At 41.1% G+C, this 20,011-nt stretch overlaps 1 protein-coding gene across 1 annotated transcript in view; it reads right to left on the minus strand.

The window, feature by feature from the left end:
* LOC135508136 (protein kinase C eta type-like) overlaps positions 1-20,011 on the minus strand; it is a 37,392-nt gene that overhangs the window by 14,868 nt on the left and 2,513 nt on the right. The window contains exons 2-10 of the mRNA XM_064928126.1: positions 12,792-12,855; positions 5,990-6,143; positions 5,703-5,737; positions 5,214-5,296; positions 4,369-4,498; positions 4,119-4,252; positions 2,813-2,947; positions 2,541-2,714; positions 1,214-1,368 (exon numbers count right to left, since the gene is read on the minus strand). Coding sequence (XP_064784198.1) covers positions 1,214-1,368; positions 2,541-2,714; positions 2,813-2,947; positions 4,119-4,252; positions 4,369-4,498; positions 5,214-5,296; positions 5,703-5,737; positions 5,990-6,143; positions 12,792-12,855 — 1,064 coding nt within the window. The remainder of the gene's footprint in view (positions 1-1,213; positions 1,369-2,540; positions 2,715-2,812; positions 2,948-4,118; positions 4,253-4,368; positions 4,499-5,213; positions 5,297-5,702; positions 5,738-5,989; positions 6,144-12,791; positions 12,856-20,011) is intronic.

Below are 20,011 nucleotides of genomic sequence, written 5' to 3' on the forward strand. Positions count from 1 at the left end.
GTTAAGAAACAACGTTCTCCTGGGGGAATTTCAATACTTCAGCATAACAGAAGATCATAGTTTAGAATCTCACTGATGCCTTGCCACAATAACAAAATGTGTCTACATGATTATTGCCTAAGCTAATTAATTTCCATGTGTCCTATGTGTGCTTGGAGTACAAAACAGTTAACCTGAGCGAGCAGTGTTATATAGTCCTATTGAAACATTCAGTGAAAGTTCATCTAGAATTTCCATTCTCGGGATGTTAATAAAACCTCCCAGGAAAACATTTAGGGAACCATAGTAAGACGTTCTCAGAATCTCCTGTATGTATGATCCCAGAACAAGCAACATTTTCACAGAAATTCTCAGAACGGTAAAACTGAACGTTTTTTAAACGGTCAGGAAACTTATGGCTTAGTTCCCAGAACCAAGAACTTACGTTCTCTCAGCTTCCAAGGACCCAAATGTGCTTGCTGGGTAGTTAGTTTGTGTGCGGTTCTGGTCTTCAAACGTGAGAATGACTAACAGCACAGTCAGCAAACATAAAGAGATTACGATCTAATCATAATACATTTGAGACAAACACTAAAACTAATGTGTTCTCCAAAAGGGTACGCTGGTGGTCTGTAACATGTTGACATTAGGTACTATTAGCTCTGGTCTTCGATTCAAGACTATATTAATGGACTAAAATTGAGGTTAAAGCACTTTTGCAAAAACATTTATTATTATTATTATTTTATTGCCCCTGATAGGCTGATAATATTAGCACTTTACCTCAGGGTAAAAGAGCACAAGGAAGAGATAGTTGAGACACAATAAAGACATTACTTTACATAATACACTTGGGCTACATCTGGGGCCATGAGCTGAGAAGTCAGCACGAGGTCTTTAGTACTGTTATAGAGCAAGACCTGGAGTACTAGGGTTAGGCTATTTCCAGGAAAGGACATTAGCTCGTCACGTGAAGCTAGCAGTCATGCTATGTGGCGCTGACACGGAGGGCTATCTAAATATAAACTCAACATTTAGCGTAGCCGCTCACATGATGCTGCCACCTTTATCAACATGAGGCTAGACAGAGACCTTTGTGTTGGCCATCACAGTAAGTTGGACAACAGCCCCGTAAAAAGACTAGATGGATTAGAACCAGTCAAAGGCCACCTTGGCATCACTCCAACTAAATGTTAGCTGTCTCTATATAAGAGCATGTGATTGTGTGTCAGACCTGTAGACGATGCCCTTGCTGTGCAGGAACATAAGTGCAGAGGTGATCTCGGCGGTGTAGAAGCGAGCGCGGCACTCCTCAAACTTTCTGGACTTCTGGATGTGGAACATGAGGTCGCCCCCATTGACAAACTCCATCACAAAGAACAGGCGGTCCTGGAACACAGGGACAACGGCGCCTTTCTCAAATACACAACAATGAAACCCCACTACCTCCACAACAGCTCGAGGACATACCAATTCCTCGTGTCAAGGAGGTAATGGTGTCTAATACTCATACATTTCATGAGCCCATATAGCAGATTCATGCAGCCATCACTGCAGAGCCACAACTCCATGATACTAATGAGAAAATACACTGTGCAAATACATCCATCCTTTTTTCTCATTACAGGTTAGACACCCGCATATTCCAGAACATGAGCAGGAAAAAACACTTCCCTGTGGAACACGAAGTGCAGTACTGTCTGGGTCATAAATGTCCCAGACATGACTGGCCAGCACATGGTAGAACAGACCCTGTGAACACTAGCTCGGTAGAGAATCTATAGAGTTTCGATTGACCTTACTATGATCATCTCCTAAACATGTCTTACATTGACATCATGTCATTGGTAAGATATTAACAAGTCGAATAAAAAACATAAGCTGGCGCACACCCAGAAAAAATGATTTTATTTAGAGGTGGTGACTAACAGCGAATAAACTATAAGCGACTCTCTTTATTTTTTATAGCTTATAAGATATTAACTAGTAACACAACTGCATTAGAGTCATGGTTATGAATGGTGTGGGAAGGCTCTGTGAGAGTGCAGGTGCAATTACACCTGAAGCAAGTCAATTTACCCCCTCTAATAACAAAGGAAAAAGACAGCAAACTATTAAGTTAAGATAGATGGGGTCTAGGGGCAGTTAAGAATAAGAAAGCTGTGTATAGGAGCCAGGGCAAAATGAGATAATAGTGGGCTAATCAAACACAAGGGGTGTGATATGAAGTGGTAGCCTGAGGAACAGGGAGTAGGGGTATAGGAAGGAGTAAAGGTAGTTCACTTTTAGTAACAGAGGAAGGGAATGGGCTGTATCATGGATCCATCACTCAACGCTGCTCTATTCTGATCCAAAGTGAAGTAGGCCAGCGAGGGTTCAAACAGCTAAAGCAGATTAGGCTCCTGGGTGGGAGAATAGCTCTGTCATGCAGAGGGTCATTCACACTGTGCTGCATTCCCACTCAGATAACGTCAGGGCACTGCTGCCCTCAACAGGACACTCTAGGCATTACAGCTACAGACTTGCCAGTGCGTGTGCGTGGGTGTGTGTGTGACTCTTACCGGTGTCTGAAAGCAGCAGTAGAGCTGAGTGAGGTACGGGTGGGAGCTGGCCAGTGACAGCACTCTCTTCTCTGTCATGGTGCACTCAACATCATCGTCCTGCAGAATTATGTCCTTCTTCAGCACCTTCACTGCAAACACCCGCTCACCGCTGTTCAACCGAGCCAGCATCACCTGAAATAGGAACACAGCACACACATGTTAATTACCGGTACCAAACTCTTGACCATCACACAGTCCATGGTGGTATTGCTCTATGGTGGATGTCTCACCTTGCCGAAGCTACCCTTCCCCAGCACCTGTAGAAAGGTGAAGTCAGAGATGCCCAGATGTCTGGTCTGCTGCTGAGGGATTTCACTCTCTCTCCTCACACTGAGGGCTCGCTCCTGGCCCTGCACTCCAGTGGACTGGTGAACAACAGGATGAGCATTTAACGACTGAGTATGTTCATATTGGTATGTATGTATGTATGTATGTATGTATGTATGTACGTACATACATACATAGGCTTCGAAAAGTATTCATACACACTTATTTTGTTGTGTTAGCCTGAATTCAAAATGGATTAAATTGATCATTTTTTCTCACCAATCTACACACACTACCCCATAATGAAAAAGTGAAAACATGATTACCAAAATGTTTGCACATTTATTGAAAATGAAATACTGAAATATCTAATTGACATATGTATTCACACCCGAGTCAATACTGTGGAGAAGTACTTTTGGCAGCAATTACAGCTGTGAGTCTTTCTAGGTAGGTCTCGAAGAGCTTTCCACACCTGGATTGTGCAACATTTGCCCATTGTTCTTTAAAAGAAAACCATCTTCCAGCTCTGTCAAATTGGTTGTTGATCATTGCTAGACCACCATTTCCAGGTATTGCCAAAGATTTTCAGTATGCTTGAAAACATGGAGAGTGGTACTCAGTAATGTGTTGTATTGGATTTGCCCCAAACATATCACATTGTATTCAGGACAAAAAGTGAATTACTTTGCCACATTTTTTGCAGTATTACTTTCGTGCCTTGTAACAAACAGGATGCATGTTTTGGAATATTTGTATTCTATACAGGCAATCTCCTTTCCCATCTGTCAATTGGGTTAGTATTGTGGACTAACTACAATGTTGTTGATCAATCCTCAGTGTCCTTCTATCACTCCCACTAAACTCTAAGTGTTTTAAAGTCACCATTGGCCTCATGGTGAAATCCTTAACTTGTTTTCCTTCCTCTCCAGTAACTGAGTTAGGAAGGACGCCTGTACCTTTCTTATGACTGGGTGTATTGATATACCATCCAAAGCGTAATTAAAAACATTACCATTATTTTTTTGTTGTTGTTGACCCATCGAACAATAAGTGCTGTTCTTTGTGAGGCATTGGAAAACCTCCCTGGTCTTTGTGGTTGAATCTGTGTTTGAAATTCCCTTACAGATAACCTATTACATTTTAAATTCAGGGTGTAACACAACAAAATGTAGAAAAGGTCAAGGGGTGAGAATACTTTCTGAAGGCACTGTATGTATGTATGTATGCATGTATGCATGTATGTATGTCTTAATCTCTCTCTCCTACCAGCGAATTGCGTTTGGAGAACCCCCCGGCCTGCAGGCCCATCTCTGCCAACTTGTTGGCCAGCTCCACACTGTTGACCCCACAGCTGGGTGCTACGTTGCCCTTACAGCGGATGTGCACGTTCATCTTACAGCCTGCAGAGGACAGACACACAATACACAGGAAGTACAGGTTAATAAGCCGTGCAGCTTTCTACCTGTCCATAAACATCAGAGAGAAAGACAGAGTATGAGAAATGAAAGAATCTTACTCTTGCAGTGTAGACCCTGTCTGACAAGGCCCCACAGTAGAGAACCACAGTGGTCACAGAAGGTGGGAGCCTTAAAGTTGTGGATGTTGAACTTGTGAGGGACGTTGATACTGAAGCCTTGGTTGGTGGTCTGTGAATGAGATTTCATCAGTATGTCACCCCATTGACCTAGGCTTGCTCAAGCAAACCATCATATGGCATCATAATTCATCAGCAAGTAATTATGCTACTTCTCAAAACATAAATGTTTTTCTTCACATACCAGTATATTAATAAGTCAAGTGTCAATCTGTTTAGTTCCTATTTTTCTTCAGTTGTATGGTTTGTTCATATGTGTAGTAGACCGGGACATGAAACTTGAATGTTCAGCATACATTGAACCTCAGTTTGAGACAAGTTCCCTAAAATGTCTTTAGTGTACTTGCAGAATGTGTGTGATAATATTCAGTAGCTTGATGTTGTTGGCCGACACCTTTCTGCCTCACTGAACAGCTCAACACAAACAGCATCCTGGGCAGGGTCCCTGATCAACACACAGCTGCTGAATACATGTATGTTCATCATAAGTCTAAGGTCTATCAGCTGTAACACAATGCACCTGTCGATCAGCCTATTTTGACTCTGGAATCCCCTGACATTTTTCACAGTGTATTTCAGGTAAAAAGACAACACTTCGTCTTTGCATTGTCAGAACACATTCCATTGAGGAGGGGGTGGTTTTTTGGAGAATGCATGCAGGTGTGGGTGTCATAGTGATGACATGACAGAGCTGTTACAGCATTACTGTAGTGGAATAGTGACATGGTGATGAAGGTAAAATGGCTGGTCTCTGTATGTTGTCTCACCGGCTCCTTGACAGGCTTCTTCATACGTGGACACACCGTGACAACCAACTGATGACATCGCTTGTGAACCACACACGTGCATACTGTGAAACAGACCGACATAATGAAAACATGGAAACTAAACAGCAAACAATCAAACCATGTCTGTCGCTGATACTTTCATTTAGAGAAAGAATCTCTGACAAAGGCATCTTCCTACTGAAACGTTGGTGATTCTAATCAATTGTTTGAGAGAAAGAGCACGATGCCAAATTATTTTCATGAAAGTGAACTTTAAACAGAGTTTTGTGAGATGGAGGCCAGGCACCGTAAATTGAGATGGAGGTTGGGTTCAGCAACTCTATAATAAAAGAGGTGTGAGAGCTCAGTCTCTGTGGAGTAGCACTTACTTCCTGTCTGAGTGGGTGGGTGTTCACAGAATGGTGTGAAGGAGAAAAGAGAGACAGAAAGCAGAAAGAAAAACCCAACAAAGAAAACAGTGTCAATTACCTTGGCATTGGTAGCCCTGCTTCCCAAACACACCCCTGTAACCAAAGACCTGACAATCAGAAATCATGCAAGGCATAATGTTTACATAATAAATAGATTGTAATGGGCTGTTTCTATTATACACAATTGACAATGCAGTCACAGTTGGTGTACCACGTTAGATGAACTCTTTGAGGTAAGGGCAGTGGAGTGTGTGTGTGTGTGTGTGTGTGTGTGTGTGTGTGTGTGTGTGTGTGTGTGTGTGTGTGTGTGTGTGTGTGTGTGTGTGTGTGTGTGTGTGTCCTTACCAGATGAACTCTTTGCAGTGGAAGCAGAAGGTGGGCTGCCGTAGGAAGGTGGACATGAACTTGTGTCCGTTGACCTGATGGATCTTGCGTTTCACGGCACCTTGCCTCTTCCTGTTGAACTGCTTGAACACCTTGGCCTTCCCCGTGGCGTCATCTGAGAACACAATGGGATGGAGGTTAGACATACATGTTAAAATGAGTACACAACAAGCATATCACGGATGGTACGCATTTGTGTATGTGTGTATGTCTGGAGTCGTTTTTAAACTGACATTTTATTTGTGAGGTGCTGAAACTACAAGTATACAACAAAAACGTGCCTGATGTGGAGTCCCAACACCTTAGAGAGAGAGAGAGAGATGGCGGTGTATTACCGCGAGTACAGCATTCAACTGTCAGATATTGACTGCTTTTGGTTGATTTGCTCGCCACAGCAAAAAAAAAACTAGTTATTTCTCTTTATTGAACTAGGATATAAGACAACATGTCACTTGGTGCACCCCTAAGTGACACCATCCAGTCAGCCGCTATCGTGGACTGAGCAGAGCAGACGTAATGCGAGGGGAGTTTCCAAAGGGATAATACAGATCAGTGAGTTATGGGTAGGTCTTGGTAGTTCCTGTATGAAGTCCCAGTTTGCCAACACTAGTCATGGTCAAAAGCAGCCCTCCTATAGTGCTGAACCTTAACCCTGCATTTCCTTCCACATCACAATAACCATCATAACAGTGTTGTGGCAACGCTAAACACACAGCAGAATAGAACAACACAGAAGAGTTAGGGTATGAGATGGAACATACAGCAATGCTGGGCAGTCAACAAACACAGCAGCTAAACACACAGCAGAATAGAACAACACAGAAGAGTTAGGGTATGAGACGGAACATACAGCAATGCTGGGGAGTCAACAAACACAGCAGCTAAACACACAGCAGAATAGAACAACACAGAAGAGTTAGGGTATGAGACGGAACATACAGCAATGCTGGGCAGTCAACAAACACAGCAGCTAAACACACAGCAGAATAGAACAACACAGAAGAGTTAGGGTATGAGACGGAACATACAGCAATGCTGGGGAGTCAACAAACACAGCAGCTAAACACACAGCAGAATAGAACAACACAGAAGAGTTAGGGTATGAGACAGAACATACAGCAATGCTGGGCAGTCAACAAACACAGCAGCTAAACACAATCACACACAGCAGCTAAACACAAACACACTATGTTTGTTCACTGGGAAAACATATTCTACATGCTTATTGGAGCAGAGTAGAATTTTGACAAGTTTGAAAACCAGTCAGAAGTGACAGCAGATAAAAAGGGAACTTGAGGGTGAAAGTTTGCTAAACACCACAGTAATTCAATGGATGGACCTTCTCTAAAGAATTCACGACCTATCCTAACCGTACACGTATCAGGGATCTTTAAAACAGATGTTTATGAGTTATATGATGATAAAGTGAGAGAAATGTGCAGAGCTCAGTGCAGTTATGATTTATACAGTGTATCGGTCAGATGCAGTTTGGATAAGGTCTTGATGATTTTCAGTGGTGAATTAACTATAACAGAGTACTGTACAAACTGCTAGAGGGGTTGTTCCTACTCGAAAAGCACAAGAAAGAGGACTGACACCCACCACTTCAGATTGTTCTGAAATCTATTATGTTGTTAGAAACAGATACGATTAGCATTCCTGCAACATCATTTTGTTGAAATATAATTTTATCTTTGAGAAATTAAGCTCATTAATTGCATCCAAATTGGCCATTTAATTGATAGGATTCATATAATATTCTATAAATAAAGTACCGAACACCCGATTTGGACCAAACATTTTTTCCCTAACAAGGAGAAGGACCTGAGGAATCCAAAACAATGGTCAAAGGCCAGCGACGGACTCTCCCCACCCCTCACCAATGCCATTCCAACAACCAGTATGTATACAGCATCAATTTTCTATGTAGTATGGAGCTGCGGCTCAGAGTATTGTTTCTTCATCCTATGTAATATATTCTCGGTGAATTTGATGAATTTTCTTTCCCCTTGTTCAGAGAAATTAGTAATTGAAGTCGTTTGGTTTTTATCCAATCCTACATCCTGATATTACCAGGTTCTGACCACTAGATGGTGGTGTTCCTTCTATCTCTAAGCAGACAGAGGTAGAAATTTAAATGATTCTCCAATCGTTTCGTTCTGAACAGAAACATCCTTTTTTTTTGTTCCGTTCCACTGTTCCGACCAGCAAAATAAAGTTCTGAACCAGTTCAAACCACAAAAAAGGAACAATTTAGATAGTTCCTTTCTGTTCTTTTTTACATTTAGCTCAACATTAAATTGATTCAATGGATAGAGAAGCTTGCTATGGAGCGGGCAAACTATGTACAGTTGAAGTCGGAAGTTTACATACACTTAGGTTGGAGTCATTAAAACTTGTTTTTCTACCACTCCACAAATTGCTTGTTAACCAACTATGGTTTGGCAAGTCAGTTTGGACATCTACTTTGTGCATGACAAGTTATTTTTCCAACAATTGCTTACAGACAGATTATTTCACTTATAATTCACTGTATTACAATACCAGTGGGTCAGACGTTTACATACACTAAGTTGACTGTGCCATTAAACAGCTTGGAAAAATCCAGAAATTATGCCATTGCTTTAGAAGATTCTGATAGGCTAATTGACATAATTTGAGTCAATTGGAGGTGTACCTGTGGATGTATTTCAAGGCCTACCTTCAAACCCAGTGCCTCTATGCTTGACATCGTTGCAAAATCAAAAGAAAATCAGCCAAGACCTCAGAAGAAAGTCTGGTTCATCCTTGGGAGCAACTTCCAAACGCCTGAAGGTACCACGTTCATCTGTACAAACAATAGTACACAAGTATAAACACCATGGGAGCACGCAGTCGTCATACCGCTCAGGAAGGAGAAGCGTTCTGTCTTCTAGAAATGAACCTATTTTTGTGCGAAAAGTGTAAATCAATTCCAGAACAACAGCAAAGGACCTTGTGAAGATGCTGGAGGAAACAGGTTACAAAAGTATCAATATCCACAGTAAAACGAGTCCTATATCAATATAACCTGAAAGGCCGCTCAGCAAGGAAGAAGCCACGGCTCCAAAACCGCCATAAACAAAGCTAGACTACGGTTTGCAACTGCTCATGGGGACACAGATCGTACTTTTTGGAGATATGTCCTCTGGTCTGATGAAACAAAAATAGAACTTTGGCCATAATGACCATTGTTATGTTTTGAGGGAAAAGGGGGAGGCTTGCAAGCCGAAGAACACCATCCCAACCGTGAAACACGGGGGTGGCAGCATCGTGTTGTGGGGGTGCTTTGCTGCAGGAGAGACTGGTGCACTTCACAAAGTAGATGGCATCATGAGGCAGGAAAATTATGTGGATATATTGAAGCAGCATCTCAAGACATCAGTCAGAAAGTTAAAAAGCTTGGTCGCAAATAGGTCTCCCAAATGGACAATGACCCCAAGCATACTAACAAAATTGTGGCAAAATGGCTTAAGGACAACAAAGTCAAGGTATTGGAGTGGCCATCACAAAGCCCTGACCTCAATCCTATAAAACAATTGTGGGCAGAACTGAAAAAGCGTGTGTGAGCAAGGAGGCCTACAAACCTGACTCAGTCATACCAGCTCTGTCAGGAGGAATGGGACAAAATTCACCTAACTTATTGTGGGAAGCTTGTGGAAGGCTACCCGAAACATTTGACCCAAGTTAAACAATTTAAAGGCAATGCTACCAAATACTAATTGAGTGTATGTACACTTCTGACCCACTGGGAATATAATGAAATAAAAGCTGAAGTAAATCATTCTCTCTACTATTATTCTGACATTTCACATTCTTAAAATAAAGTGGTGATCCTAACTGACCTAAGGGCAGGGACCTTTTACTAGGATTAAATGTCAGGAATTGTGAAAAACTGAGTTTAAATGTATTTTGCTAAGGTGTATGTACACTTCCGACTTCAACTGTATATGCATTGGACAGACAAGTGTAGTGTAGGGTGCAACATGCGATTTAAATTTTGTAGTGAGGAGGGCGCTGGGCATCTTGTTGCTATGACATGTATTATCTGAGTTAGGCCCACAGAATTATACCTACAGAGGAACGGCTTCTGTGAAGGATCGTCTTTGAACTTCAGAAAGTTGGCTTAACTAAAGCTGGACCAGAGCTAGCCCTTGATAATGACTCAGCTCTATTAAATTACACATAATGTTGCTTAGAGTTTGAGAGCTAGACCAGAGCTAGCTAACAAGCTAGCTAGCTAACAAGCTAGCTAGCTAACAAGCTTGTGTGTACAGAGCGGCACCAGAATTAAAATAAAAACAAGTTTTACTTTTTTGTACTTAATAAATCCAATGTGAAATGTTATATTATACTTAACTATGAAAAAGTAAATCCATTGTTCTCAAATTAAAAATCTCTCTCCCTAATTTCTGAATCTCACCTGTAATGTCAGTAGCTACAGTAGACTATGCATGCTTTGGAGGGAGGGCATGGAACAGGTTGCCTACACACTCACACTCTGGCAAGATTTTCAGCTGGCAGACTTTGCATAAGCGCTTTCTTGTGGGACTAGGGGGAAAAAGGACGTCATTAACCGGTTCCCATGCTTTTAATGTAACGGCCCTGTTCCGGAACAGTATAGATCACTTTCGTTCTTAGTTTTTGTTCTGTTCCTCAAAAAAAAAAGAAAAATCTGATTTTCGGTTCCCTGAATCCAACCCCTGCCAATAAGCAGTCTATTGACAAGGTATGTCAGCAACCCATGCTTTGGTTTTGTTGGCCACTGTTTCAAATGCTAACTTTGGGTCTTTTCCACCTTTTGTTGTGTTACAAAGTGGGATTAAATGCATTTAATTTTTTTTAAATTGCCAAAAATCTGCACAAAACTCTGAAAAAGTGGAAGATTTTTATTTATTTTAATAAATAAGACAGTAATATATCTTGATTAGATAAGTATTCCACCCTCTAAATCAATACGTTTGAATCACCTTTGGCAGTGATTACAGCTGTGAGTCTTTCTGGGTACTGTAAGTCTCTAAGAGCTTTCCACATCTGGATTGTGCAATATTTACCCATTATTCTTTTCAAAATTCTTCAAGCTCTATCAAATTGGTTGTTGATCTTTGCTAGACAACCATTTACAGGTCTTGTCATCGATTTTCAAGCAGATTTAAGTCAAAACTGTAACTCAGCCACTCACAACCATTCACTGTCTTCTTGGTAAGCAGTTTAGATTTGGCCTTGTGATTTAGGTTATTGTCCTGCTGAAAGGTGAATTCATTTCCCAGTGTCTGGTGGAAAGTACACTGAACCAGGTTTTCCTCTAGGATTTTGCCTCTACTTGACTCCATTCCATTTTTTTTTTTTATCCTGAAAAACTCCTCAGTCCTTAACGATTACAAGTATACCCATAGTTGTCTCCTATCACATTTATTAAACTCTGTAACTATTTTAAAGGCACCATTGGCCTCCTGGTGAAATCCCTGAGCGGTTTCCTTCCTCTCTGGGAACTGAGTTATCTTTGTGGTGACTGGGTGTATTGATACACCATCCAAAGTGTAATTAATAACTTCACCATGCTCAAAGGGATATTCAATGTCTGCTTTTTTTATGTACCTATCTACCAATATGTGCCCTTCTTTGCGAGGCATTGGAAAACCTCCCTAGTATTTTAATCTGTGTTTGAAATTCACTGCTCGATTGTAGGACCTTACAGAAAATTGTTTATGTAGGGTACAGAGATGATGAAGTCATTCTAAAAAAATCCCGTTTAAAATGAATCACCTAATAGGAACAGCACCATCTAGTGGTCAAAACCTGGTAATATCAGGATGTAGGATGGGAGATAAAAGCTAACAACTTCAATAACCAATTTCTCTGAGCAGAAAAAAAAATATCAACAATTTCACGGAGAATGCATAAGATAAGATGAAGAAACAATACTCCGAGCAGCAGCCCAATACTACTTGTCAAGCACAGAGAACTGATACTGTGTATTCATTGTTGGGTTGGGATGGCCGTGGGATGGGGGGGTGCGTGGGTGGTTTTTGACAATTTATTTAGATTACTCGTGTCTACTCACTGTTAGAAAAAACGTTTGGTCCAAATCGTATATTAGGTACTATATTTATTGAATATTATATGAATCCTACGAATGGCAACAACAAAAAATTATCAGAGGTCAAATTATATTTCAACAAAATAATATTGTAGGAATGCTAATCTTTTCTGTTTCTAACTACAGAAACGTTTTCGGAAAAATCTGAGATGTCTTGCTGAAATTAAATGGAACGACCCGGAGGGGAGTATGTGTCAGACAGAGAACAGAGGATAAAATATGAATGATTAAAATAACAATGTTCTATCGGAAAGGAAACAAAGTAGTCGATAAGATTCCCATCAGTCAAAGCTCCTGCAGTATGACTTACAGTAAGTCAGTCACACGACACGCATGCATGAACGCACACACAAACAGGTTTCCGTGATGCTGAATATCTGTGTCTGACAGCCTGTAAGTAATCAGCTGCATCAGGGGCTGTGTTAAAGCAGACAGACAATTAACTTTAGAGGGAGGAGGGACTTACTGTACATTATGTCGAACAGAACAAAGTGTTACTGAATATTTAAGGACTTGAAAGAATGTGTGCCATCTTAGTGTAAGAGAAATAAAAAGATACGAACAGAGAGGGAGGGAGATGGCAATACTATCTATGGATGAAATAGATAGATGGTTGGTGTGATAAAAACAATGACAAATCCTTACCATCAATGAAGGAGCCATTGAGTGTTATGAGGATGAACACCTTGCCCTCTGGCTCCAGGTCCACCTGCACACAAACACAGGAGACTAGACATTAGACGAGACTACTCAATGAGTAAAAACTAACCATGTGACTCCCAACCAACCAGGTAACTCCCAAACCAACATATGTAATGCAATATAACCTATATTTATTGTAGGGGAGATAGGGGTGAGTTGAGCCAAAGGGGTAAGTTGAGACACTCTTTTTTCTAGGAAACCATACACAAATATTTAGGAAGAGACCATCATTTCACAGAGGACAAAAAACACATGGGAAAAGTGAGTTAGGTCAAAAAAAACAGCTTTTCACCAAGTCAAATTAATTTATTGTGTTAGAGGTTTCATGATGCTGGTATCTAAATCAAAGTAGATCATTTTAAGATTGTGTTATACATCAGTCTGGGTCTCAAAGCTTCAATATGAGGTCCTAAACCTAGCATGAAAGTGCATCCTTGAAGTTGTGTGGGTTAAATGTTTGCCTTGGGGTAAGTTGAGCCAATGGCAAGTTGAGCAAATAGATTTGTTTTTGTTTCCCAGGCGTAATGCAAGGCATTATCGCTGGGATATGAGGCAACAATAAAAGTGTACAAAAAAAGTACAAAGTGTTTGTTACAGTAGGTGTTAATAAGCCTAGTGACTGTGTTAAATTGTGTTTGGGAAATAAAGATAGACATGGTTTTAAAAAGGTAGTGGAACTATTTCTTCAGTAGAGGAATTTGTAGGTGACTTAACTTACCCTGTCTGGCGCTCAACTTACCCCATACCCGGGCATGTTGTGCCAAGTTACCTCTCTTTTTGGACAAGCTTGTTGTCAAAACTATACTGTTTACATGAATTGTGATTATTTCCAGGGATACACAACATCCTGAAATACAGTATGTGTAAATATCTTTGTCAGAAAGAATATTATATTTCCCTTGACGGAGTGACTCAATGTAAAACATGGCTCAATTTACCCCACTCTCCCCTATGCAAGGTGTAGGGGGAGTGTGTTATAGGTATGTAAATGTGTGTAGACATGATGTTAGATCCTTGTTTAACATACGGGTATGTAGCGTGTAGGTGCGTGTGTTGTGAATATTTGAGTGTGCATGTAATGTGGGGAGAATGTGAGCAATGTGGAAGAGAGACTAGAGAGCCGGTCCAGCTTGTTTAGCTAGCTTCAGTAAATGACACCCTGCTTCACTCAAAATAACATCCATCTCACACAGACATAGGCATCAACATAAAGAAGACATACGGCCAGAGACAGACAATAGACATAAGACACAGTCAGAAACCTGAAAAGAGCTCCACTGCTGCAGAGGTCATGCACTAACCACGTCATTGAAACTGGGGTTACTTACAGCAAACTACAGACACTGTTCTTGTCAGACAAACCCCCCAATGGAAAATCTTGACAACCCACGACAAAAGTGACATGACTGGGCTGATACTGCAAGATCATCTCCATCCTGATTCAGTCATCTCTACCAGCCTGTCTCTCCATTCAATATTCTTGGTCAGTTATATCATTCTGTATTGCTATGAGGAGGGCAGATCTCTAACATAACACATTCTACTGCTGAGGCTCAAACATAAGGACATGTAAAACCCCAGACTAAGTACACCATCAGATGTAAGATCATGATAATTCCAACTCTCTCCTTAACATGGCATCACCCTCCACGCATGTTTCCTTTGTGTACAGCTGAGCACACACACCCTCATAAACTATTAGCCTACTGTCACACATTACTGTCCTGTTCTCTTTCTCTGAGAACGCTGGACCTGTGTCTTCAGGGAATCAACCGAGGCAAACAGAACTCCAGAGTCAGATGAAGACAGAAGAGTTCAGACTAAATCAGGCTTTGATGCTGACACGACCATACTAAATTAAAAAACCCGGAACTTTGTCTGACTGAGTACCACACGGCAGTAAGGGGAAGTAATTCTTTTTCCGGGGGAGGAGCGATAGTTCCTGACAAACATTTACAGTTAAACTGAGTCTATTCCATCCACTTCTGCTTAAAAGCAGAGACAAGACTGTCAAGATGAACCTGAAGGATGGTTCAACACAGAACACTAATGAAGTCATCACAGGTGTAAAATTGTGGGTCTTAGTGGAATCTTCCCTCCAGTGTTAAGGCTGTGAGTGGGGTGTGAGAGGAGTGGGTGGATGGCACATACTGTAAGGCTTAGCCGCAGGCCCATGAGACGACAGATATAACTGCATGCTTCTATTTTGAGCTGCTCTCTTGAGGTTAAAGCCTCATACTGCTACTTGTTTAGATAAAGAAACCTATCCACCCATGTGTATGTGTGAGCCCTTAGATCAAAGATACTGAAGTTTTGTGTTTAATATGCAACATTGTACTGATTAGAGAGGAACACCGATGAGAAAGTGCTGTCCTTGGCTCTGAACCAAGAGAAGCTATAAAACAAGGGAGATGAGATGGGAAAAGACTTGGGAGCCTCTGAGCATAAAGCAGACGGTGGGAAACCTTCAACAACAGTGGTGTGGGCGTGTGGAGGCCTGTGCCCTACTCTACACGTCATAGGTATAGGGCCCCAAGCACTTCATCTGAGAGTTAACGAAGCAAAACAAGTCTTAGTTCAGATCTTGAGCTGGAAGAAACGCACACCTGTTTAGGTTTTGGCTAGCGGAGTAGAATACTTGAAAAAGGAAAGGAGAGCTGCACACTCTAGGAGCTCAGATGCAATCATTTACTAACCAACATTTCGACAGCCAAGCTGTCTTCATCAGGGTATAATGACAAACACCGCGGGTCACGTCGCTATATCGGCAGTGAACACGTCACCCTGGTCTCACAGTTCAGATCTATCAGATGAGGATTTTCAAGGCTGCATCTCGTAAAAGAGTGAAGCCAGGCTATGCACACATTTCTGCCAAACCTCACAGACACACCCACTGTACTTGACTCTGGCCTTCATTGGTTGGTTCCTGGTGGAAGCTTTACAAAGAAATCTAGCTCAGATTCTACTTTTCAAGAGGAGTGAGCTGTCTGTTAACAGCTTTTGGGCACCATGACACAGATGAGTTTTTGAGTATGGCAGACCACTGTATTGCATGACCATGCGAGATAATAAGAAGGCCAGATAGCCACTGGAGGGCGTTGAGTCTCAAGGCGCACATACGTTACCAGATCGACCTGTCCCAGGCATGTACAAGTTCAGGTTGCACACCAATCACATTTTTGTTTACTCCTCTAGGACCTGAAAGTAAACCAGATGAGCGAAACTGTTGCAGAGGGAAATTCTCTCTCCAGTGACAGACACGATCCAAACCAGTAGTAGCTTACTATGGTATACAGAGGGTGTAACCTCGAAAGCAACACACATCAACCAAAGACAAACGTGGAGAGTAATACCAGCTCTTGATACCATCACATTAACATCTGTATATGACATGCCCTAAGATAGGGTATTATCACACTTCAGCTTGTTTGTACATGCAAGTCACAGGAATTAGATTAGTTGTGGTTTCCAGTATACTTTACAATGCAATACTTCACATACTGCTACCGGGAGGCATAGTTAGCACGACAGAGGCATGTGTGGTTATTATTGTTATCTATCAACAATGACAAGCCACCGGGGGTCTGACAACTTGGATGCAAAATTACTGAGGATAGTAGCGGACAATATTGCAACTCCTATTTACCATATCTTTAATTTAAGGCCTACTAGAAAGTGTGTGCCCTCAGGCTGGAGAGAAACAAAGGTCATTCTGCTACCTTAGAATAGTAAAGCCCCCTTTACTGGCTCTAACAGCCAACCAATCAGCCTGTATCCAACCCTTAGTAAAGTTTTTGAAAAAATTGTGTTGGACCAGATACAATGCTATTTTACAGTAAACAAATGTACAACAGACTTTCAGCATGTTTATAGGGAAGGACATTCAACAAGTACAGAACTTACACAAATGACTGATGATTGGCTGAAAGAAATTGATGATAAAAATATTGTGGGGACTGTTTGTTAGACTTCAGTGCGGCTTTTGACATTATCGATCATAGTCTGCTGCTGGAAAAATGTATATGTTATGGCTTTACACCCCCTGCTATATTGTGGATAAAGAGTTACCTGTCTAAAAGAACACAGAGGGTGTTCTTTAATGGAAACCTCGCCAACATAATCAATTTAGAATCAGGATTTCCCCAGGGCAGCTGTCTAGGCCCCTTACTTTTTTCAATCTTTACTAACATTTACATTTACATTACATTTAAGTCATTTAGCAGACGCTCTTATCCAGAGCGACTTACAAATTACATGCCACTGGCTTTGAGGCAGTGACTATGTATGCAGATGACTCAACACTATACACGTCAGCTACTACAGCGACTGAAATGACTGCAACACGTAACAGCTGCAAATAGTTTCAGAATGGGTGGCAAGGAATAAGTTAGTCCTAAATATTTCAAAAACTAAAAGCATTGTATTTAGGACAAATCATCCACGAAACGCTGTACTTCAACTAAAATCTTGTAATGAATAATGTGGAAATTTAGCAAGTTAAGGTGACTTAACTGCTTGGAGTAATCCTGAATTGTAAATTGCCATAGTCAAAACATATTGATACAACAGTAGCTAAGATGGGGAGAAGTCTGTCCATAATAAAGCGCTGCTCTGCCTTCTTAACAACACTATCAACAAAGCAGACACGACAGGCCCTAGTTGTGTCACACCTGAACTTCTGTTCAGTCGTGTCGTCATGTGCAATTGGCTCGGAACAGGGCAGCACGGATGACCCTTAAAATGTAGACGGGGAGCTAACAACGATATGCATGTCAATCTCTTGAGTTCATCACTAGTTGTTTTTGTAAGAAGCGTTGACAAGCTGAATGCACTGAGGTGTCTGTTTAAACTACTAGCACACAGCTTGGACAGCCATGCATACCCCACAAGACATGCCACCAGAGGTCTCTTCACAATCCCCAAGTCAAGAGCAGACTATGGGAGGTGCACTTTACAACATACAGCCATGACTGCATGGAACTCTCTTCCACATTAGGTAACTCATGCAAGCAGTAGAATCAGATGTAAAAACAGACAAAAACATCTTATGGAACAGCATGGACTGAAGAGACACACACAGGTACAGACACACACATACTCGCACACACGCTAGAACACGCACTCTACACAAACGTACATTGTAATATTGTTCTATGGTGGTATTATACATGTTGTATTGTAGATATGTAGTGGTGTAATAACGTTATATGTTGTCCTGTTTTATCTTTTGTTTTATGTGTAATGTAAGTGACTTCATGTATCTGGACCCCAGGAAGAGTAGCTGCTGCCTTGACAACAGATGGGGATCCCTAATAAATACAAATACCTCTTGATGATGTCACCTTTGGCTCTCTGACAGGCTTAAGTTAAATACACAGAGGTATCCACCAAGATGCCACCTATAATGAGCTGCTGAAGATTCTTATGGGAAATGGAGACTATGGGATCTGCATGCCTTGGATATCACTTGCCCTGTACAGAAAGGACTGGAAAAGGAATGGCAGAATGAGTGTAAATGATGCAGGTCGACAAGAAGAGTCTTGTGTTCCATGGCTCCTGGCATCGGTTTATCAACATACAGTACATTATGGAATGTGTATGGGGCTTTTCTATAAACTAGGGTACCAGTGAGGATTTCCTACACTGAACAACTTGTTACAACTGTTGATAAATCACTGATAATAATCTGCCAACTTTTTTCATGTAATTACATTAAGATTTAAGGGGGATCATAGCCATGGGCAATACAATTCCCAAGTTTTTTAACCCTTTATCGTGGTTGGTGTCTTAACGAACTTCGTGTCCAAAATTGTGTGACATAAAACATGACCTTTTCTGTCCTTGCATTTATGGCATGTAAATTGTTATATCATATTAAGCATTAATCAGTTAAATAAGACATTGAACGTGAACCCCTAAGAATCCTGGATCTCCCTTTCAGACATATCTTAGAAATGCAGTGCAACTATGTTACATTTACATCTATTATTGGGTGCAAAGAGTTTACAAGCACACAAATCGAAAATAATGTAGGCTATACGTTTCAAAATCGAATGCTTCAAACCAAAAGAGTCACCTTACCTTAATACTTAAAACCTAAACTGATACTGTCATTGACGTGGTTCTTGCAAAATACTTGTTGGATGAACATTTTGTGTGCAGCTGGTTAGTTAAGCCATGAGATTTGCTCACATCATCATCTGATCCAGGAAGGAATTTTCCAATTGAGAGTCAAGTGATGAACAGCTGTTGTGATGGTGCATGCGATGAAACAACAGCCCAGGTGCTGGAAAAAAAGGTGTTTCTGAGGAATGTCAAGAATATGCTGTGGAAGACAGTTGTGCCTTATTCCACATTGGATCTAATATCCTTAGCAACTGACATTGTTCCTCTGTTGTTGTCTGCTTGATTAACAGTAGTCTCTTCTTAGATTTAAAAGAAAAAGCATCAGGCTATACTTATGAGTTCATGTTTTTTTCAGTCAGCTTCATATGTTTTTGTGCCTCGGATTGGACACCAAGTCTACTGCTTGCACTCAACACTATTCCTATTCATTATTATGGATATAATGACAACAAATGACATAGTCTAGTGGGCTTCTTCACAACATGATCTGGTAATGAAATAACATGACAAATACATTTTGGTTTCCATGTTACACCTGCAATATGCAAGGAGCTTGAAGTAGCCTAAGCTACTGTACTTTAACATGAATTTGGAGCTCAGAAATTCAAGTAGGCTACTGGAATAGGCCTACCTTGAAAAAGTTTTGAGAATGACACAAATATAAATTTTCACAGTCTGCTGCCTCAGTTTGTATGATGGCAATCTGCATATACTCCAGAATGTTATGAAGGGTGATCAGATGAATTGCAATTAATTGCAAAGTCCCTCTTTGCCATGCAAATGAACGGAATCCCCCCCAAAATGTCCACTGGATTTCAGCCGTTCCACAAAAGGACCAGCTGACATTATGTCAGTGATTCTCTCATTAACACAGGTGTGAGTGTTGACAAGGACAAGGCTGGAGATCACTCTGTCAAGCTGATTGAGTTCGAATAACAGACTGGAAGCTTCAAAATGAGGGTGGTGCTTGGAATCATTGTTCTTCCTCTGTCAACCATGGTTACCTGTAAGGAAACACGTGCCGTCATCATTGCATT

The sequence above is a fragment of the Oncorhynchus masou genome, chromosome 21, assembly GCF_036934945.1.
Source record: "Oncorhynchus masou masou isolate Uvic2021 chromosome 21, UVic_Omas_1.1, whole genome shotgun sequence".
Taxonomy (NCBI): Eukaryota; Metazoa; Chordata; class Actinopteri; order Salmoniformes; family Salmonidae; genus Oncorhynchus; species Oncorhynchus masou.